Raw genomic sequence first — 23,034 nt, 5'->3', positions numbered from 1 at the left:
GCACAGCAAGTGAGGAGTAGGAGCTGTAGCTCCTGGGATGCTTCTGTCAGGGGAGTTATTCCTGGCCTCTACCTTTGGACTCTGTCCTTGTACCAAAATATAATGCTCATCAGACTGCAATCTTAGAGTCCAAATGTAGTACATCCCCCTCTTTCCCATTTTTCAGGTGCAAGTTTAAAAGTTTCTAAAAGAAAAGGCAACAAACCAAAACAACAACAAAAAACCAGCTCAAAACCAACCCCCAGCTCCAAACCAGAAAGTCAGAATGCTGTGTGGGTGACACACTCCTGACAAGTGCTGGGAGGCCAGAGATGGAAATTGAAATGAAAATCGAAACACATCTATTTAAGCTGTAAATGTAGCATCCAGTTAGTTTAAATATTTCCAAATAATTGTCAGTGAAGTGCTGAGAAGTTAACCTAGCAAAAGGACAAAACATTTGGCAAGCACTGAGTTTTGACTCTTCTGTTGAGTACTTTATGGCTCAGAAAATAGCTGAAATGGAGCCTTGGCTAGAGCCCAGCTTGGATTCTCTGTGGTTATAGCAAGCAGAAATGCTCATACGCAGCAAATCCTTGGCAATCTTTATGGAAGTTGGTTTTTTTTATCTCAGTGGACCAAAATGTTTATCATAAATTTTTTGTTATTTCAAAAAAAAGCTAATAAAATTGATCCAAATACTAGTTTTATTACTCTTATGGTATTACTCTTCTTGATATTTCTCTCACATTAATAAGAGGAGGTATGACAGTTGCTTGGATGGAGGTTGTTATAATCTCGTTCAGATGCTACCTCTTTGATAAGGCTGCACCCCAAAAGAGTAATAAAAGCACCCTGGAACTCCTAAAAAGGAGGAGAGGCTTCATAAGAAGCAAAAGTGGCTCATGAAAATAAACCATATTTTCCCAGTGGTTTACTATAATTGTCATCACCAGAAAGTGTTTTTATTTTTAGTACATTCTGGTGAGTGTTCTGTAGTTGTTTATTTATGCAATAGCACTTTAGAGTAGGGATCAACATATGCCAAAATATTGCATTATTGCATCCAGTCTTCTTCTTCCCTGTAGCTGGACACATGGCTGTTACCCCTGTTCCATTAATGGGTGTTGCATGAGGGCTAGGAAAGGAACATACTTCTAAGAGATAGATTGCCCCTGTGAGTGACAAGGAGTCTTGGAAAGTGCTGCACTTCTTGATGTCATTTTCTGGCTTGGAGTTACACATTTATTTGCTTGAATTACAAAAGATGTGAGAATTTATCTAGTTTGTTTTCTATTAAAAATAACTTGGCTTTGAGCAAGATGAAGGAACAGATATGATGAGGTGAATTCTTCCAACAGATACAGAGCAGTGGGGTCCAGTTCCACTTGCATCAGTGCAGTGTTAATATAACAATCCCTTCAAATAGCTCTGCTCCTTATTCAACAAAGCATTTAGAGATGTGCTAAAATCCATCAATAGTTAAGAAATTACATGAGAATAAATCTAAAAGTAGCTCTGGTGATTATATCTAAGTAAACAGGATTTGAGCAGAGTGCTTACTGTGGAATGCTTTGCTGAGTGGGGGTGGATTTCGTTAAATGTCACCTCTTCACTATTAGACTGGCATTTTATGAGCTAGCAACAACTTTCTTTTAAGGTTCTCTTATAAAACACCAGTTCAGTGTGGGAAGCACTGGAGCACAGCTCCTATTGGAACTCTCCAAACACACTGAATTCAGATAACAATGACTGTTCTGTCTTTGGGAAATTGATTTCTTCTCCTTTTCTTCTGCAGAAGAGAAATTCAAGGTTTTCTGGGAATAAAAAAAAAGAAACTTTTTTTTTTTTTTTTAAAACTTCATTTGTCTATTTGATTGAATTTCGCATTAGAGTTGGCTGTACCCTGGTTTTGCACAGCAAATCATACAAAAGTAATTAGAGTAACTTTTTCCTTTTGGGGGACAGGGTGAACACAGATGTAAGCTTCTGTTTTGTTCATGTTTTGTTTTCTTTACTTCTCTTTCCAGTAATGTAGAATGTATAAAACTCTTGCAAAGCAGTGGAGCAGACTTCAATAAGAAGGACAAACGTGGAAGGTAGGTAAATGATGAAGATCTTTTAAAATAGAATCTAGCAGGCAAGGAAGCAAGGCCACCTCAGTCTGGAAATTCTATGTACTATGAAAAATGGCACTAAAATAAAGTAGGAGTTTGGCCTTCCCTGCAGAACTCTTGCTGCTGCAGTTATATGCCAGATAGACAGGTGCAGACTTCATTAAAGACATAAAAGCCATCCTGCCCTCCTGAGTTTTGTTTAAAAAATAGCACAAGTTTTCTTTTTTACTTGTTTCGTCTCTTATTGCCTATATTCTTGTGCTTGTATGCCCAAGACAACCTCTGTGTTATGATGCTAGGATAGCTGCTATTTAACATGCTTCCTTGAGGAGTTTTCCCTCATGGGAAATGTTGCTGTGCCAGGAACAGTGTAGTGTGTGTGCAGAGCCACAGCAGAGCCTGTCACTGGGAAAAGGTTGTTTGCAGGACACAGATTGATGATCTGTATCCTATTAGGGCTTCCCAAGAGCACCAGAACTTCCTATTAACGCAATATTTTGTTAAATTTCCATAAATTGAGGCGCTGATATTGACTGCTGAAAATCTGTAAGAATGTAGCAATTAAGATAATAGTTATCCTCTGTTGTGCATATTGGAATATGAGGTAACAAATTGCCACTTATGTTGCAGGACACCTTTGCACTATGCAGCTGCAAATTGTCATTTCCACTGTATTGAGACACTGGTGACAACAGGAGCCAATATTAATGAAACAGACGACTGGGGCCGCACCCCTTTGCACTATGCTGCTGCCTCTGACATGGACCGAAAGTAAGAGCTTCTGTGTGATTCTTGTTTCAAGGGTTTTGCTAAATCAGTGTCATTCCAGTCTCCTCATGATGCTGTCAGCTGAGCCAAAAAATGATCCTGCTAGCAAAGGGATTTCTCTCAGATGTATGCATAGCTCCACACTGAGCTGCTCTGACTACAAGCCAAATCCCCAGATGCTGTGGTATTTCAGCTCCATGGTTTACCTTTGAAGTAACTCAGGGTTTTGTAGCCACTCTGTCCTACTGAACTATTTTCACAGTGTTTTCCTCTCTGTGGTTTCCTTGCAAGAGTAAGCTCAGAGAATTTTCTACATCTGCTCTGCAAGTCCATCAGAAGGGACAGAGCAAGAGACAGCAGGAGGAGAGGTTTTCTTAGATGGGCTGCAGTGACAGACAAACATCTGGCCACTCTGACAGAGTTTCTGGAAAAGATGGGCTAGATCTCACCATCAGTCAGAGATGATAAAAAGTTCACCCTGTCCAAACAGGTTGCTTTTTAGAGACTTTAAGCAGAGGGGCCTGGGGAATATCCTTTGGCAGGACACAGTGGTGTTCTTGTGAGAAAGGGGGAAAACAGCTGCAAAACTCAGAAATGCTGTGGTTAGTAACTGCAATTTTTATTCCCAGATAGTTTCATATTTTGGCAATATCTTTCTTATAACAGACTGTATAAATGGACTCAATTATCTTGTTAGTTCTCTCTTTAGAGTCAGTTAGCAACCTGTACTTATTTTATGCCATCCTATGTTTCTCTCTTTCATTCCTTTAGGTGCTAAGGAACTAGTTTTTGGTTTCTTGTGTAGTGAGGTCTGGTAAAAGTACATCTGTATCATTCTCAACAGAATGCCACCTCAAAGCCACAGCAGGAGAAGTTTGGTTTAACTTTATGGTAGAGTTTTGAATGCCACATCAGAGCCTCGATAGCTGCTTCATCATTTGCTCTGATAATATTGATATAGAAGACGTCTTCCCCAGTCACCCTCAAACCTGAACAGAGCTGGGAAGAAGGAGATAGGATTGTCAGAGGTCTGTGCTTGGCATTAAATCAGAGTAGGCTTGTAGGAAGGCTTTCACCACTGGCTGTTTCTAATTCTGTCTTACCAGGGTGAGGTGTTACTTAGCATGTTGAGAATGATGATTCAGTGTGTGTTTTTTCAGCTCTTGGTTCTTGGTAGGTGAAGTTCCTGCATTTAAACAAGCTCCTGGTTAACTACAGGATGTACCTACTTTCATGCCTTATTAAAAAAACCCAATGCTTGCTTTAGCCATATCCTGAACTTTGGCAGGAATTTATGGCCTTTATTTGCCCTCACAGTCCAAACCTAAATTGATTTGGATGTGGTGCTGCTGTCTTCTCATTAAATTGTTCAGTTTGAGATGTTCTGGAAGAAGTCTTGTTACATGGATAAAATGCTATTTGCAGTCTGTGATTTTATAGGTCAGCTTTTTTTTTTTTTCCCCCTGCTGAATGTCAAAAAACTCCCAAGGTCATGCAATCTCAGCCCAAAGAATATTCATCAGTATTTAACTTTGGATGTGGGCGGTTAATGAGCAGGGAGAAGTCTTGGTGCAGTGAGGTTGCCCTGCTGTTTCAGCTGTTCTGGTAACTGCTGTTGCTTATCATCTTCAGAAAGTTCCCTTTCCAGCAACAAAATCACAACAGCATTTTCATTAAAGGCGTGATTATACTTTCTGAGTACTGTTTACCCAGATCATCACTTACTCTGTTCAGGGAATCTTAGTTTTGGCATCTCACTGATTTATAGTTAACTGAAAGCAGACGCAAGTAGGACTTGAGCATGGCACAGGAGTCCTGTCTGTGAGCTTATGGGGCTAATATTCAGGGGAGTTATTAATAATTAAGTTTTTTCTGGGTCAGTGGACAACAGACAGACCCTGGGTTTGTAGAACAACCATTATTGCTAGCACCCACAAGAAGAATGCCAAATTTTGGTATTATAAATGGGAAATGGCGTATGAACTGAAAAGTGTGCAGGATCCAGCAGCAAATTGCATGTTATATTGGGATAGAAATTAGGAAACTGTCTTCTTACCAACCTTTCAAGATACTAATCCATGCTGATAGCAGATTATAAACGTGTTCTGTGTTAGCCTTGGTGGCCAGGAAAGATGATAGTCACAAGCTCATGACTGTAAGATCTCAAATCATAGTCTTCTGTCTGCCATCCATCCAGCTGGGGGGCCAAAAATCATTGGGTGTGCAGGAATATGATGACCTGCTGAGCTCTTTCAGAACTTCTCTCAAAATTTAAGGAAATCACACAGCATTTACAAGATACTACACAGAAAGTGAGAAGAGTCAGTGCAGATAGACTTGTTCACTATCAGTGATTAAGTGTCTCTAAATCCTAAATGCTAGGGAAGAACTAGCAGGTTCCTGTAGGAAGAAGCAAGGTGTAGTTATCCTGAGTTACTATCTGGAAGAGAAAAAAATGCCCAGCGCTGCTGTGGGAGAAACAGAAGGATTCTAGAAAGTGATAATCAAACAGTTTCTGACAGAAACCAGAATTTTTTCTTCTGGCATTGGACAGTAAACTCCCCCATGATAGTTGTCTCCACAGCAAAACTTGCTAGCTGCAGACCTGTGCAGTACACTCATTTAACCTGTGCAGCTCCTACTGTTGGCTGGAGGAGGTCAGCTCCTCAGAGACACACTGGGGATGGGTGGCAAACTACCTCAGAGCACCGAGATGGTATCTTGAAAATAAGTTGCATTTTTCTGTCCTCTGTGCTAAGGGGAAAGAATATTTTAGGAAACTCTGATGAAAATGCTGAAGAATTTGAAAGAGCCACTGAGATGAAGGAAAAAGAAGCTGCATTGTAAGTTTGGTGTCAAAACAGCAGTTATTTCTGGAGAACGGCACTGCTTTGGGTTGCAGTTGTACACTCTGCTCTTGCTCGTGCATTGCTCTGCTAAACACTGTGCTTGGCTTCAACAAAGGCTAACCTAAAGGAAAAGCTCCATGCTCTTCTCTGTGCACATATTCCCTAATAGTTCTGTCTCTGTGTTTGTTGCTGTTTCTTGATTTAAAATGCACAGCTTCAGTGATTTTATAACTCTTTTTAGTATCATTCGCTGTCTTATTTTAACACTTTGCACTATGTATGTTGCTAAAAGAAGTAGCCAATGGCTTCCTCAATGCATTTACTCAGCCTAACATTTTTATCTGTTGGCTTCACAATTATTTTTTTTTAAAAATCCTCTTTTTCATATGACAGCCTAATGTTTGCTACTGATTACAAGCTATGGATAAAAGTACTAATAACAAAATGATGATATCTTGATGGTGTAAGAGAAAGTGGCAAGAGCTATAAAGAGCAAAAGGGATCCTTTGGAAAAACATGGTTAAAAAAAAGCCAACAAAGAAGAAAATATATTTATGCCACAAAAATATAACTCAGTTAAGTCTTTGTCCTCCAGCTTGCCATGGTACATGTTTGGAGGCTGATGGTTTGATAGATGAGTTCTTGTGTCAGTAGTAGCAGTTCTAGGCTGTTTACATCACAGTACAGAGTTGTGTAGTTTTCTTTCAGCCTTTGTAACAGACAATCATTTCTGTAATCTAGAGTAGCCACAAGAGTTAGGTTTAAGATTTTTTTACTGAAGATGATCTTCAAAAACGGATGGAGATTTTATGTTTAAAAAACTGGTGAACATGACGCGCTATTGGTGCAAAGTGATCTGAGGTGCTGCAACAAATACAGGATTACTTGCCGGTTTTCAGTTGCAGTGAGGGATGAGTCTGTTAAATGTTGTGAGCTCACGTTTACACAAGTGAATTGTCCACAGGTGTCTAGAGTTCCTTCTGCACAACGATGCCAACCCGTCCATCCAGGACAAAGAGGGGTACAACACTGTGCACTACGCTGCTGCATACGGGCACCGGCAGTGCTTGGAACTGGTGAGTGCTCAGGCTCTCAAGTCTCTCTGCTGATACAGTATGTGCATATGCTAGTATAATGAACTCCCCTGAGGGCTACTGTCTGAGTTCTTTGGAGAGTCAGAAATCTGTGCAAACCTGCAATATGGTGCACTAAACTCAAGTATATGCACCCAGATGTATCTTGAACACATGTTCACATGGATAATCCAGTCCTAATTCAACAAGCAGATGCTTAAATGTTGGTTTTGAGTGGAGCTTGTGTGCAGAAATCATTTGTATCTATGATCCCAGTATTCTGTATTCCCAGTGTATGTGTGTGTGCCAGTAGTAAGGGACAGTTCCTGGTACATGACAGTGTATGTGCCTTATCTACTTGGCACTTTATCTGACTTGCAAACTGAGAGTAAATAGCTCTTGTCAGCTGCATATCTTCAGTGTACTTTTTGCCTCTGGTGAAATAATAGCAGCATTGATAAAGTTACCATAATCGAGTTTAACCTTCTTGTATGTAATGTGACTGGGGTTTTTTTATTATTTTTTTTTTAACATTGTGGGCCTGAATCATTAGAATTTGCATCTTATATAAAGCCAAACATTTTTAACCAAAAATTGGATTTAGGAGATGTATAGTATGGATTTAGAGTTGTTTGTGGCTTGTACAAGTAGGTGTCATGAAGATGGGTGTTAAATGAACTGTAGTGATCCAGAATAACTGTGTCACATATAGACTTTAATTGCTTTTTAAAAAAATGCTCTAATTAGAAAATTGTATAGCCATTCATGCTTGAGTGAAACACTGTGTGCTGTTTAGTGTTCTATGTTGTTTGGTTCTTTCTTTCTGTGTTGAGGAGTCAAAGTACCTGGTTCTTGAGAGGGAGCTGTGCACAGCACATGCTGCTCTCCCATCACGTGTGCCAACGCCGTCAGCTCCTGCCACCACAGGAGAGGGGCTGCAGCTGTGTCCCAGCAGCTGGAAACCTTGGGCTGTAATTACACCAGAGCAGCCCTGAGTTTATGTAGCACGATTTTTGGGTGGGATGTTAGGCCTTTTTAGCTCCCACCTGCAAGGATGTATATTTAGGACACCTAAAATGCCACTGCTGCTTCGTTGCTTGTGGCAGTGAGTTTGGCCTTTCCTCATTTTGAGCCTTCTCCTAGAGATCTCTGGTGACTCTGCCCGTGGGGATGGAGGGCTTCTCTGCTGAGCCTGACACCCATTTGGAACAAAAGCAAATGTTCTTGGCATTTGAAGGGCATATAGAGAGAGATTAGCCTCCCCTGTGCTCTGTACACGTGTGCAACCACAGCAGTGTGTACTGCCACCTTACCCATGTCTTGTCACCAGATTCTTGCATGACTTGCACAAGCAGAGACCTCCATAAAAGCATCCTCACTGGGGAACTCTCTTCCAGCCCCCATATTACAGTCCCTGTGTGCCACAAGGCATGGATCAGGCATGGAGCAAGGCTGCTTCTTGTTTCTTTCACTTGTTGCTGTGCACGTTTTCTGGCAACATATCTGCTGCAGACACTGACCTGCTACTGAATCCTGGTGTTGCTCAGGCTTGGCAGGCAAAAGGAAGAGCTGGGAATGCAGTGCATATCAGAGGTGTTGGGTTTTCTTTTAATTTTGGAGGGTGACATGCAAACTGTGGGTCAGACACAGCTGTGCAGCAAGTGTTCTGTATTTGGGTGGAAAATGTCAATGTTTTTCCATGTCAGTCTTCCAATATTTGTGACTATAGCTACAGTATGGAAACTTAAGGTCAAGTGTCATTTACAGAGTTAGTCACACAGCTTTTCTGTGTACAGTGGCGAAAGAGAACTGCTATGAACTTTAGTCTTTTTCATGGACAGGACCAGTGTTCTGCACTAGCTTGTAGGCCTGAAAGCTTTGTGGGGACCAATTTTGCCATTGGTGTTTAGAGGCTGACAAACATCTCATTTTCTCTCTGTGATACAAAAACTAAATGTACCAGAAAGTGTTTGTGCTTGACCAACAGCAGGACCAGGACCTGTCACCTTTGCACTGTGATTCAGTTTTGTTGCAGTGACTACCAAGTTCTGAATTCAATTACTTTATATTTGATAACACTAATTGATACAGGCACCATTACACTGATTTCTTTGCCATGCTGGGATTCAGGATGGCAAAAGGGCTGAGAGCCAAGTCCTGGGTAGCTGAAGGGTAATTGTGCTGGGGACATGAAGTAGGAAATAATCCTTCTGCCTGAGTTTATTCACTTATTCCAGTGGGAGGCTCTTGGGTGTTTAGCCAGTAGTTGATTTCTGCACTTCTTCTGATAAAGTAGCATTGCATGTAGACATTGCAATCAGAATGGTTTTGACAGAGTTATGGTTATTCATGGCTCTTTGAAGGCTGTGTCTAAAGGCTGCAGGAAGTATTCAACTGGTGCAGGCAGAAAGGAGCCTCACTGTCCTGTGAGACTGCCTGGTGCCTTGGTCATAGTTTGTTGTGCTCTCTCTGGTGGACATGTGACAAGGGCTTCATTGTGAACCATGATTTTTATTTCTGGTGGCTATAAACCACAGTACATTGACTGCTCCTGTTACACACAGTTGAATGAAGCATCCAGTAAGGTTTAATTGCTTCTAGGCATGACTTTTAGCTAGAGGCCCTTTCTTTTCCATATACCAGAAAGAACAGTAAGTCCTGAAATGCCATTTTAGTCTTCAAGTGTTCTGTTTAGCTGTTTTCAAAACCAAACCAACAGAGATCAAGAAAATGGGGAACACTGTGCCTTGTTTCTCTGCCCTGAGCCACACAAGACTCTCCTCAGTGATGGTGCAGGCAGCTGCCTGTTCCAGGTAACTCTGGATGTTGCAATGAGGGGTTAGTGTGTGGAGAAGGTACAAAAGAGCAGCTGGTTATGTCTGAGAGGTGCTTGGCTGGTTTTATTGCTATATCTTGTAAATACATTTTTTCTTGTTTTTCTTCAGTGACAATGAAAAGGAAAATCAGATTCACAATATTTTTACTGAAGGGTCTTACTCAAGGAACAGTGGGAGCCCAGCAGCCCTAATTCCAATGTAAATACATCTGTAGATAGGCAGGGAGATGTTTTATTTTGTTTTCACACATGCAATAACAGAGAGAAATGGATGTCATTCTTAAAAGCAGCTTTGAGCCACTAACCTGCATCACAGGAACTCTCACATACGGAAGGAGTATTCTTTTCAAAATATTTCCAGTCTTTTCCAACCTGAAGAAGATAGTCTCAGGCAGGATTATTGCAATAAAACCATTGGTTTTCAGTGCCAGATTAACTGTTGTTTTACTGTTTAATCTCCTGGGTAAATATTTTTGGTTTATTATTAATAGCTCATAGCTGAAAATGTCTAGGAATGATCTTCCCTAGAACAAGACTGTTCTTTATGGTCATAAAACTGTTAGAGGAAAGAGTTCATTTGAAATATGGAGCCTTAATTCTGGTCAATACTAAGCCAAAGTGGGTGCAACAATAAACTTGTTGAACTGCAGTGAAAGGTAAGAGAATTATTTCGGTGTTCCAGAAATATGCCAAGTTTATCAAAGACCTTGTAGGATTAATTTTTTTCTTCCCTTCTCCCCCCTGTTTTTTTTTTTAACAGGTTATCTAAACCAGCTTATTTCTAAATGAATGTTCAGTTAAAAAACTAAGTTTGAAGAACATGTAGTATCCAGTGGAGTTTCCTTCACTGGGGAATTTGGTCTGTGCTTTAAGCACCATAACTTTCTCTGTGTTAGAAAATATTTACACACTTGAGTGCAGTTTAGGAAAGGCTGGTTTATCTAGGAAAACATATTTTTACTTCTTGACTTTTATGTTTACTGTGAGCCCAATACCTTGGCTGGAACTTAGCTAAACTTCTCTGTGGGGAGAGCAGAGGTATTAGGAGAAATAAGGATAAAGAGTGAAAAGGTCATATCCTTTGATGGAAACAAATGCAGTTTGTGTTTATGTGCTCAACAACAGAAGCTTCTTTCCTGGAGGACCTATAGGTTGTCAGGGCTATTAGTGGGGGTAGTTGCCCTGTAAAGACTGATGTGATGTGGCTAAAAAAGAGAAGAGTGGAAGCAGATTCTTCCATTCTCTGTCTATGAGGAGCCATTCATAAAGGTGGGCAGTGTGCTCACAAGCAACTGAAGCTCCATCTGCCTGCCTGCCTCTGAAAATAGCCTCAGGTTTCTTTGGATTGGGACTGATTTCTTTGGGGTTTGGTAGTCACGAATATCAGCCACAACTGCTCCCTGGTGTTTTGGAGCTGATCATGTCATCAAACTGCTTGGAAAAAAAGAAAAATGTGGTGACTTTTTTTTTTTTTTTTTTTTTGCATTGAAGTGATCTCTTATCACAGAATCTTTATTAGTGTGAAAAGAGTGGCATTTAAATTTAATTTCACATTAAAATTCTGTTTGGAGAGACAGTCAAGCACATTGTGCTGGTAAAACCAGGTTTGTGCGCAATGCCAGGGCAAACAGAACAAAATGCCTGTCTCCTGAAGGGAATTCTCTTCTCTGCCTGTGAGAACCGATGGTTATTTTTCCTTCTAATCTGCTCTTTATTCTATCAGTGAATGAAATTCTCTCTTTGACTGGCACAGGGGGTGTGATGGGAGCATGGCTTAACCCGAGCTGTGTCTGAAAGCAGAGGCAGATCTCGGCAGGGTGACCCAGAGCTGTGTGAGGGAGAAGGGGCACAGTGAGGTGTCTGGCTTTGGGCGTGCTGTGAAAGGAGAGATGGAAGAGAAAGAAAACACCTTTTATTGGATGAGCTGTTGCCATTGCAAGATTGTTAGGCCTTCAAACACTTGTCTGAAACCAGTGGCGATAGTGTTTTGTGTGGTGAATTACTTCATACATGTGTCTGTGAGAGCTTTTCCCATGTGGAAAGCTTCTTTTCTCCAGAGAAGAGCAAAGTCATTAACCTGGGTGGTTCTTTCTAGAACAACTTAGGGACTTAATGCTCAAAAATAACTTCAGTGAACCTAATTTGTCTGTCAGTTCTAGACTTCCCCAAATCATGGTAGACTGATTTGATTACTGAAGTTTTGATGTCAGCATTGGTGCAATATGGATCCCCTGGTTAAAGCATTAATAGCAGCCTATATATGCTAGATACAGAAAGATATGTCAGTTTATAGCAGTGCAATTTGGCTTAGATTGTATGATTTGGAAACTAGTTAATTTTGATTCTAGACATAGTTTCTAGAGAGCTAATGCTCCTTGGTAGCTCCGTGAGTGCAGGAGTTTAGCATTTGATCAGGAACCCTCCTGGCACTTTGGTGTGTAGGATAAGAGTATTGCCTAGCATCTCTGAGGTATGTTTTCCATCTCCCTGACAGATCTTGTCTTTTTTTAGCCTATATTTTTATTTTCCCCGGGGTGGAAGGTACTTACTTCTGCTGTCTTCTGACAGAGAGCAATGAGGCTGTTGCAGAACTGCAGGAGGCTTTTTTCCTTCAGTTTGGCAAGAGGTCATGGACTTCTGCTGTTGCCTTAAATACCTGTCTGTGTTTGTGGTGTTTAAATGTAAATGTGTGACGAATATCTGACTCCCTCAAACCTACTGAAACCAACGAAAAGGATATTTGATCACATTTGATTATAGCTCAGAAAAAGCTGTGGTCCCTGGGATTTCAGGGGTGTAATAAGGCTTATTTACACAAGAAAAGATGTTTGCCTGTACCAATAGGCTTTGAAAGAAGTTATCACTGCTGTATTGGTATTTGTAGGCCTACAAAGCAATCTAACTTCATTAAGCCAAGTCTCCCACTGTGTGTGTGTTTTGTATCTGTAGATCTGTGTTTTGTCAGTTGAGATTGATCTTGAACGTTCTCATCACTTTCCTCTTTTTTCCTCCTCCCTGAGGAAGTAATGTAACTGGTGTCTGTTCACTGTGGCTGTAGTCTCACTCCTTCAGGGATATTTCCTCTGTGGTGGACAATGTAGAGATGGGACACACTGGATCAGGTCCTGGGTTATGATTCTGTTCATGCACTGCTTGCACTGCAGTTATTGTACAGGAAAGATAAAACACAAACCCAAGACACACTTGCAGATTGCCATTACACTTGAATACTTCTGTCTTTAATTATTCTAATTGACATTTTTAATTAGATTGGAAGCAAAACTCCATTGGATATAGTGAGTAAATGAGAAATGATTGCATGTTGTGTATTTTCATTTTTATTTCAACTTCTCAGTATTTGGCCGATCCTTGTACTCACTCTGATAAAGCCTGAGGAAGAGGAATCCCCACTAGCATGCCGTGTATTCAGGCAACTGCATGTGTGCTGCTTTGGCTTCCCTTGGGTTTCCTTCCTCCTGCTGCTTGCAGGCTCAAGCTTTGCTCAGGTCTGTTGCTTCTCCTCCCTCAGCCTGAGGAGCTGTGAGTGCAGTGCACGTCCCTGAATGGCATGACACTTTCCTGGATGTTACAGTAACTTTGGTTTTGGTCGTGTGAAATGGAACCGACACTTGTCTGTTTTCTGGAAGGTTGTGGCCAATTTCCAAATGGTTCAGAGAAGAAATATAAATCACACTGCTTCGAGTGAGCCTGAATTTTAAAAGCACTTGTGTGTATTTCATGGCAGAGGCTCAAATGAGAGGAGAGTAGCAAAAACACCATTGAAATACACATTTTAAAATTGACTGTAACTGTATTTCACCAGCACTCAAATTGTCTAGCTAAAGAGGACATTTTTAAGAATAATAATTTCTCTAAGTATTATCCTTCCTATACTTTTTGCATAACTGTATGACATCTGCAAAAGCTTCACTGGGTAAGAGGGTCCTTAAAACAAAGAATGAGGCTTTATGAACCTCTGAGGTACAATTTCTGGCCAGAAAGAAATGTGATATATATAATATGAGTGTGAAAGTCCCAGGTGTAAATCTCTGCTCTGACTAACAAAGAAATTGGACTTCTGCATCACAAGAAGTGCCCAATACATGATGCTAGCTGGTGCTGGGTGGGATCTCTCACTCTCATTTGGAGCTGTCCTCCACAAAAGAGAGACCCAAATGAGGATCTCCTGTGACCCACTGAGTATGGCCCTCACAGGGCTTAGAATGAAACGATTCTGTGTGGAGTGGAAGAGCTCTAGCAGAAGATCAGTGCCCCAGGTGAGAAGAGCCAGTGGCCTGGAGCTCTGCTCCAGTTCTGACATGTAGAGATGTTTAAGGACTTGGAGCATTGCTCTCTCCGATGCTAGGTAAGTGTCCTGTTTGCATGGTGCTGACTGTTCTATGAGCTCTTGGGTATTTAAACTTTGTACTGGATGAGTTGCATGGAACTACTAGTAATTTTTTTCAGGCTCAGTCTGCCTAAGCTCTTGTGAAACTTCTTGCTTGTGTTATTTTAGCTGTACCATAATCTCTGTATATGAGGGAAACTGATGTAAATAGTGATTAATCTGATTTTTAAAGCCTGATTTTAGGAAAACATCGGCCCCTGGTTTAAGGATGGGTATTGGTTTTAACCTGATCAAATCAAAATAATTTGATTATTTGTATTTATAAATATGGTGAGAACTCACAGGGTTGCTCCCCCGAAGTTGTGCTCGTACCGTTTCACCTTTGAATTACTCAACCAGGACTAATTCTGAGAATTAAAAATTAACTTCCCTGGTATAAAGTAGTGCAGAGGTTAATTCTATTACTCTTTTCATCATTACTGATGAGAGTTTTCAATCTTGTGCTTGCTACTTGCTGGAAAAGCCTTTATTTAAAAGAAGCTGCGACTGGTATGTTTTCCCCCAGTAGAGACAATTGTCTACTGCAGTTTATCAGGAACGATGAGATGCAAAGTGACATCTAGCTGATATATTTTTATTCAGTTCTGAAAGTGACATCAAAAATTGTTACTAATTGGTACTCCTGAATGACCTTGTAAGTGATAAGCTGCACTGCTGTGTAACTATTGCAGAAGAGCAACCTCTTTTATGCATGATGAAAGTATTATCTCCTCTCCTGCCTAGTAGTAATTTTAAATTACTGAGATGCTCCATGAATCTTCTTGGTTTTTTTTTTTAAACCAGAGCTGAATTTTAGAATATATTATAGTCTATAAGGGCAATCATATGAAGTATAAAGACACCATATAAAAATCATGTAAAGACTCATTAACTGGCATATCTGAACCCCCCAAAAATGGAGGGGGAAACCCACAGCATATCATGCCACATAGTCATTTATTATAGCCACAAAACAAAATCAAGCAGTAAATACTCTTATGCCTGTAAATACCCTTACTGCACAAATAAAATGGTGAGAACTGAAAAAGTTATTAATCTTCATTGCTGAGCTGGGGCAGAGAAGGTAGTTTACAACAGCAACCTTGGAGTGCTGTTGGTTTGTAATAATAGAACTGAATAATTGACATGTTTTATCTTACTTTGTCTGCATCTCCCTCCCAAAGCATTTACGTTCCTCTTTCTGAGTCTACTTCAGGCTTCACCAAATAATGACATACAGTATTAAACAGCACTGGTATGGGAAGTGCTGGGAATTTCCAGAGGCAAGAAGACAGTAAGGGCACACTTGCCTTCTAAAAGGTTTTAACCTAACCATAGAGGAGTGCCCACCAATTTCACCTGCAGTGTCTTTGCACAATTCTGACTCTGCCTAAAATCTGTGACAGTCAATATACAGAAATGTAATCGGCTAAAAGACATCATTTCAAAGTCACCAAAAGAAAGAAATGTGACATGCTGAGACAGTCTCCAGTCAGGCACCAGTACCCATAAACTGTTAGTAATTGATGTTGGTTTGTCTGTCCAGGGAAATGCACTGGCCAGTGCCATAGGCAGGTGTGGATTGCAGCACAGCACACACACACTCAGATTGCTCTGGGGATTTAAGCTTCCATGGCTGCAAGTGATTTGAAATGAAAAATTCACCTTTTTCAAACCAGATGCAACTATGGATAGCTTCTTCCAAGGATAATGGAGCTAGAGTTCCCCAAGGACACACTCTTTTTTGTATTCTTATAACAAGTGTATGTAATTTACTACAAATGCATCCATGGAAACACTGATGAAACTGGAGAATTTCTTGGTGACTTGGACCTGGTACTTTTTGTTGCTCTGTGCATGATGTTTATCCTTCAGGTGACTTAGCATTAAGCTTGACAAGGAATAAAAAAATAAATTATTAGTGCTGTGTCTTTAATCTTCCTCTTGTTCTCCTTTATAATTTCTCTTCTTGCACTGTATGGCTCTGTTGCTGAGAGCTACCAGGTTTGCCATCAAATTCTTGTTTATGCTTGACTTTATGATGGAGACATTCAGCTTTATGACTAATAAGCTCATTAAGCCTAGCCTGCGTCAGCCTAAGCTGCTTTGACTCCAAGCCATGGCGATGCCTTTTGTGAGGGGCTCTCCAATCCCACAATCTGTGCCTTTAGAGCCTTAATTGTGTCAATTTTCTCTGTGGTTTTTTTCATCTCCTTGAAAGGCAATTATCTGCCTGATTCCAGGAGACTTTTGGAGCCTTTTGACAGGTGAAGGGAAATGTTTCTTTGTCATCATTTTGATCCTAGAATTTCAACAGATGATCATAAATGTAATTAAAAGTGATTAAGTTAGTCTGCTGTTCTGGCCTGTTGGACTCAGGGTAAAGGCCAGTATTAGGTAGGTGGAGGAACAGACTCAGTGCTTGGGTTTGTTTGGTGGGATTTTTGTAGTTTGTTTACTCACTAGAGCGAGATGTATTTGTGCATTCAGAGCTGGCTACTGCTTCATCCCCTTTATAGCTCACTTATATAAGAGAAGCACAGTATTTAAACTGGAGGTGGTTCCACATGGTAACACCAAATGTGTTTCTTAACTCTGCCCCAAACCTACTGAGAAACTGCTGTGGGACTTCTTTTTTTTTTTATTATTATTATTTTTTTTAATCCCCTTAGTGTAGGAAAGTGTTAAAATTTGTATTACCTGTTAATACACACACCCACTTGCTTATGAGTGGCGTTTCATCAACACACATTCATTTCCCAGTCTTGACTTATTACTAGGCACAAAGTATACGAATAAATGAAATTACTGCTTAATTTTCTAGTTTTTCTGTAGGATTCAGATTAGTGTTCTTGTTCAATGAGAGATTTGTGACACCTGATGCATTATTAATGCTTGCTTGTATTCCAGTTTGAGTTTTGGATAAGTTCATCACTGATACAGGTCTATTAAAGACTAACTTGTTACACCAGAAGCTCAGGTGTACACCAGAGTTTGGGATGTGCCATCATCCTGCAGCATAGGTTTCACTGGTTTTTTTGGAGAGTTTTCCATGTTGTCATACCCTAACATTGTCCAGATTGTTACAAAAACTTCCTTTCCTCTTTTTCAGTCTTCTCATTAATTCTTTACTCTGTAAAAAAACCCAAATCCGATCCAAAACAAACAAAAAAAGAACTCAAAAAAGACTGTGAAAATTTGACTTGTAGCCTTGGAAACATTACAAGTCAGCTGTAGTTGCCTGTCATGCTTTTCTTTCTTTTTTCAGAGTTTCCCATTACTGATTTTCTGTAAAATGCTAATTTCCAGTCCCAAAGGCATCTGGAGGCCAACATTGCGAGCAGTTACTAAGCCAAAGGCTGTGCACATGAGCACTCAACACAAGGCAAATTGTCAATACTGTTGCTGACACTGTGTGTGATTTTCTTTGCAGCAGATGTCAGGGTTCATGTGCTATTGTGGAGTGGTGCTAATCCATAGCTGCTCCTTCTAGGTGGATGGAAATGCCCTCGGGTTTAAGCCTTAAAATGCTTTAAGATCCCTTGAAATGAAGAGGATGGTCTAAGTGCGATGTGTGTCTCTTATGTTTGTCAGGAGTGCATTCAGAAAACTGTCATTATAGGGGCAGATTCTTCTCTGATAAATTACAAAATTGACTGTGGATGATTCACAGCTCAGTTATAATTATTCCCAGTGCTAATTATGTGTCAGAATTACCCAAAACACTGTCTCAGACGTGACTTGCATATGCTGTGTAATCATGAAACTGCTTTCTCCAGTGTCACCTTACTGTAGGCCCTACTCCACAGTCCTTCCTTGTGAGGGCTCCTCTCTCACCCAAGCAGGCCCTAGGATTTCATGGAAGCTAATTACTCAGGATAAGGATGTTCATGACAAGCTTTTAAACTAGTTTTGTAGTGAAAAAGCTTGAAAATACTTTGCAATTCTTCAGTACTCACTGCAGCCAAAATATATCTTTGGTGATTTATAGACTTATAGTCCATGAGAACTTGCCCTGTCTCATGTAAAGATGTTTTAAGATTGTCTTTTTATTTTTTTTTTCCCCAGCTTCTGGAAAAAACTAACAATATGTTTGAGGAACCTGATTCTGCAGCTACGAAAAGTCCTTTGCACTTAGCTGTAAGTATGAGATGTGTAACGTGTTTGATCAGCATCTCCTAGAATAATTCCTTAATCTCTACCTTTGAAGCAAATTTAATCACAGGCTTGTTTTGTAAAAACTGGAAAAGGATGTAGGCCTACATATAACAAGAACAGGTTCTGGGCTGGAATAGTTAATTAAGTTTTTGGCAGCTGAAGCTCTTGGTTCTCACTGACTCTAACACTCAGGTAAGGAGATGACATAGACACTGAAGTGAAACTAAATGGAAGTTCATGACTTTTATTTAGCACAATTCTATAAGCGTGGGGCCAGAGCCTGAGCCTACAGCTTTGATCATGGATACTTTGTTCTCCTGGAGATGTGCAGAGTGAAAAAACTGTCTGGCACACCACTGGGTGTGGGAAAGCATGTTTGCAAACCCTGCAGCATCCTGTAAGAGAGCTGCAGAAACTGTGATATCCACATGTGTGGCCTCAGAGCTCACAACAGCTGCCCTTTCCCATCAGCTCATGATCCCTCTGCAGTTAGCTTGTGCAGAATCACAAAGCAGTTGAGGTTGACATGGACCTCTGGAGATCGAGCCCCACCTTCATGGTAAAAGCTGAATCAGCTAGGGCAGACTTTCTCAGGGCTGTGCCCCATCACATCTTGAATATCTCCAGGCATGTAGAGTCCACAGCTTCAACTCTGGTCACGCTAATTATACATCATGTATAAATAAAAAGGATGTTCTCTGCGAGTCTGACAGTAAGGAGATGAGGGCAGTCCCTACACAGCTGCAGGAAATGTTTCCAGTTTCCAGGGCTATCCACTGGGTTTCTGCAATGCCACCTGTGTGGCTGTTGGTCCCAGTGTGACTGTAGGTCTGGAAGTACATCTACTTGTCCACTGTAGTTGTTCTGCCAAATGATTCTGCTGACAGGAATACTCCATGAAGCATCAGCTGTAAACAGCAGGTCAAGTTTGTGTTAGTATTTGCACAAAGATCTGGTTTGAGAATTGCTTTTGTTTCATTGGAGACCAGCACGTGTCAAATTTAGCACCCAGTGAGGTGATAATCCATGCAACCTCTGACCAGTATTACTCTACTGATATATATACTGACATATATATATCTCCAGTTTTTGAAGCAAACATGTCCCTGACAAACACTGTAGAATGTGAAAAATGAATTGTTGATTGACCGTTCCTGAACTGGCAAATTACTGTCTGAAATTCCTCACCCTTGGGTTGTACTAGAAGGTTAGAGCAAATCAAGAATCATAATTTCTTCCCCTAAACACTAGGAATTTTTTAGTTTCTTGGCTACAGTGTAATTTGGGGAAATCAAGTTGGAGAGAGTCATAAGGAATTGAGATAATGTACAATTTCTGTTGTGTTCAGGAGACACTGACAAGGGTGGGTTTTATTCACAATTTATGTAATGAAAGTCTTTGAACGACAAGACTTGTATTCCTTACATGACACATCTCATACTTCTAGGCCTATAACGGTCATCATCAGGCCTTGGAGGTCCTTCTCCAGTCTCTGGTAGACCTGGACATTAAGGATGAGAAGGGACGCACTGCTCTGGACTTGGCTGCGTTCAAAGGACACGCAGAGTGTGTGGAGGCTCTCATCAGCCAGGGTGCTTCTGTCACTGTCAAAGACAATGTCACCAAAAGGACCCCTCTCCATGCCTCAGGTGAGTGTTACCTTGTTACACTTACGGTACAAACCTTACCACACAGAAGCAGTTGCCTTTACCTACTATGGCTATGCACACTTCTTCTAAAGAGAGGATGATTTTCACATGTACTGAGGACTGCTGTCCAGTTAAACCCCTTATCTTCCATTTAACTAGACTTTTTCCCTCTGTCCCTGTGATTGTCCTCCCTCACACAGTGTCCTGTATCCTTCCACACCACTACTGCTCTGCCCTTACCTGCCTGCCTCTACCTGACTTCCCTATTACCACCTACTCCTCCAGACGTGTGCTTACCTGCCTGCCTCTACCTGACTTCTCTATTACCACCTACTCCTCCAGACGTGCGATGTTTCCCCTGTGACACCTTCTCTTAACAGCTCCTCAGCCAAAAAATCAGGGCAAGAGAGAACACTTGTCTCACTGCTTTTCCTTTGCAAGAAAGATTGGAAAATGTGTGTAGGCTCCGACTGGTGATGAAATTATCCTGGTGTTCAAACCTTGCAACCTTTTGCTGTGGTAACACTGCAGAAATCCACCACCCCCTTCCAGACCTCCTCCTGAGCTAGCTTGTGCACTTGTTTGTCCTGGGAGCCTGCTCCATTCCTCCTGTGGGGTGTTCACTATGTAACATGCATAATTAACCTGGAAACGCAGATGCTGACATTTATTTGCAGGTGGTTATTTGGTGCATACCTGTCAGGTAAAGCCACGGAAGAGCCCAAGGGAACTGTGTCCCCTGCATTTCTGAGGGGCTCCGTGCAGTGTAGCAGTGGCCTCTAGTGGGAAGGAAAATTAATGCTGCATTGGATAATTAATTCGGGACCAGACTTAATAGTCTTTCTGTTTATCTTTTAATCTCGCTAAGATTACAATGCATGTATGTCCTCTAGTATCAGTTCATTCTCTGTGTGTGCTCATGGAAGTGCAGTCTGAAAACATAACGTCAAACAGATTATTAGCAATTTTGTCTGCAGGAAATGCATGGGATCCATCCTTACTGCACACTGCAAATACTTGCTGCCTTCTGTAATTTTGCACCAGAACTGAGCACTTTTCTCCCTATGATAATACTGATGGTTTAATTAATTTAAATCAAGATCAGTGCCACCACAAAACTCAGCTGTGTTGGTCAAGAGCTTTCCTATAGTCACTTCACACGTATCTTGGGGTGTGACTTTGTTTGATAGACCATCACTAGCAATGATTTTACATTTATTTAAAAATCTAGTTATAGACATAGGTTTCTAGTTGTCACCACTGAGCTATAAGGGATCTGCAGTACTGAGAAAAGTACATGGTGTTAGCAGCTCTGACTTAAAATGTGAGTTTGTTGAATAAATCTGTTGCATAGAATTGAATAAATTTGTTGAATAGAAGGTGTTGTTTTAATACACACATTTCTTACCTTCATACAAATTGAGATTGTGGGTTTTTTCCCCCTATTTTAATTTCTTAATTGCCCCCATCACTGTGGTATTGAGTGCCGTCCATGTAAATCCAGCAGGAAGATTCATTGTAGCCTTTTCTGGTCTGAGGTACTGTTCAGATTAAACAAACATTTCCAGGGATACAAGTAAAATGTTCTTTGAATTGGCAGCGAAGCAAGTTAGATATGTATCAAAGAAAACCCAAACAAACAAAAACCCACATACACACACAAAAACCAGCCAAGAAAAAAGGCAATAAAATCCTAAACTCAGGAATGCACACTACAGAGAACATGTACCTTAAGCAGAAGGGAAAATACTGCACAAACAGGTTGAATATTTGAAGTCTTAGTAAAGGAAATTTATCACTGTGCTGAATTTGGAGGCTTTCAAGTGTGAGTTAAGTGCACTTTGGGTAAATATCCTTTAAGGCAATGTTTTGAACCTTCCACTCAAGAGCTATGCAGAGCTCTGTGGAAATCAGCTCTGGCATAAAGTTTCTACTTCAACTACTCTAAACAGCCCCTTGCAGTGTGATGAATTCATGATGCTGTTTCATAACCACAGGTCTTGGTGAGGATTGTTTTAACACAGCCTGTGCCACCTGTGGGGAGCTTAGCCTGGAGCTGCTGCAGCATTCAGTGCCTGTTGTTTGCAGTGCAAGTTTAGGAGCTCAAGTGGCAGATTTGGAGGAATCAAACAGAATTCTTGCTGAATTAATCCCTTGATGACAGTGTGCACTTGCACACCCACAAGTGAACACTTGCACATGCAATGCTGTGCATGGAAGGGAACAAGAAGGCATCTGTGCCCATCCCCTTAGCTTGTTTGCCTTCATTCCTCCTAACTACAGCAGCACAACCACTGAGCACCACAGCTGAGGGAGCCGCACGTAGTGGATTGGATGACAGGACTCTGGGGAGTTCCATTCAGTAAGGGAATTTGTAACTTCAGCAGAGACATCACCTAATGAAGTGTTTCTTTTTTCTGTCTGTTCCCCCTCAGGGAATAGACTTCCTCTGACCTCAAACATGGAGAATTTCCTTCACCTAAATTATATGTTCCCTGTACAACTTCATTACCAGCAGCCTCTCTCGTGGTGAGCCTGGGGAATCCATTGCCAATGCTCCCCTAGTGGAAATGTTGGAGCTCTGTTGGCAAAACCAACATTCCCTGCAGGGTCTGTAATGCTCAGCAATCCTGTGTCAGCTCCTAGGAGTGTCTGGGAGTATCTGCTCTAAAACTCATTTACCAAAATCCTCTTCAGACATCTCTGTGAACAGCTTATGATTTCTCTTTCTCCTGCTGGGAGAAAGAACAGATCTTTTTCCCCCCACTAAGCCAGTGACTCATCAGCCCTGCAGAACTGTTTACATGTTATGTATATGGCATTACTTAGTGGTAAATAACTAAAAATGCTTTTTATTTTTCTGGGTAGAGCAACTAAAGTTTATTTTTGGATGAATAATTTAAATGTGGTGATGTGCACCGGTTTTTCTGCCAGAATGATGTGACATAGGTGGTGTCCAAGGGTTTTGCCTCAGCCCACAGGGTGTAGGCAGTGTGAATGCATGACTTGCTGTAATAAGAACACAACGAATATCTACTGAGCACAGGGATTGTTTTTCAAAGAAGAAAATACTTTACATCCCATGACAGGCTGAAGCCTTTAAGCCAGCTGATCCACAGATGGAGCTCAGTGTCAGGCCCTGCAAAATGAAGTAGTAACTCAGAGCTGTTTTTCATCAGCAGTGGGTTGCAAAAAACACGCCAACCAAAAACCAGTGA

The 23,034-nt window shown here is 41.0% G+C and overlaps 1 protein-coding gene across 1 annotated transcript in view; it reads left to right on the top strand.

Moving 5' to 3' along the window:
* Positions 1-23,034, top strand: part of LOC103810255 (serine/threonine-protein phosphatase 6 regulatory ankyrin repeat subunit B-like) — a 39,246-nt gene that overhangs the window by 1,812 nt on the left and 14,400 nt on the right. The window contains exons 3-8 of the mRNA XM_009083155.1: positions 2,010-2,078; positions 2,727-2,867; positions 5,624-5,707; positions 6,678-6,789; positions 18,078-18,149; positions 19,615-19,816. Coding sequence (XP_009081403.1) covers positions 2,010-2,078; positions 2,727-2,867; positions 5,624-5,707; positions 6,678-6,789; positions 18,078-18,149; positions 19,615-19,816 — 680 coding nt within the window. The remainder of the gene's footprint in view (positions 1-2,009; positions 2,079-2,726; positions 2,868-5,623; positions 5,708-6,677; positions 6,790-18,077; positions 18,150-19,614; positions 19,817-23,034) is intronic.

The sequence above is a fragment of the Acanthisitta chloris genome, unplaced genomic scaffold (genome assembly GCF_000695815.1).
Source record: "Acanthisitta chloris isolate BGI_N310 unplaced genomic scaffold, ASM69581v1 scaffold42230, whole genome shotgun sequence".
Lineage (NCBI taxonomy): Eukaryota > Metazoa > Chordata > Aves > Passeriformes > Acanthisittidae > Acanthisitta > Acanthisitta chloris.
Note: the sequence above shows the minus strand (reverse complement) of the source record. Positions and strands in the feature narration are given on the sequence as shown.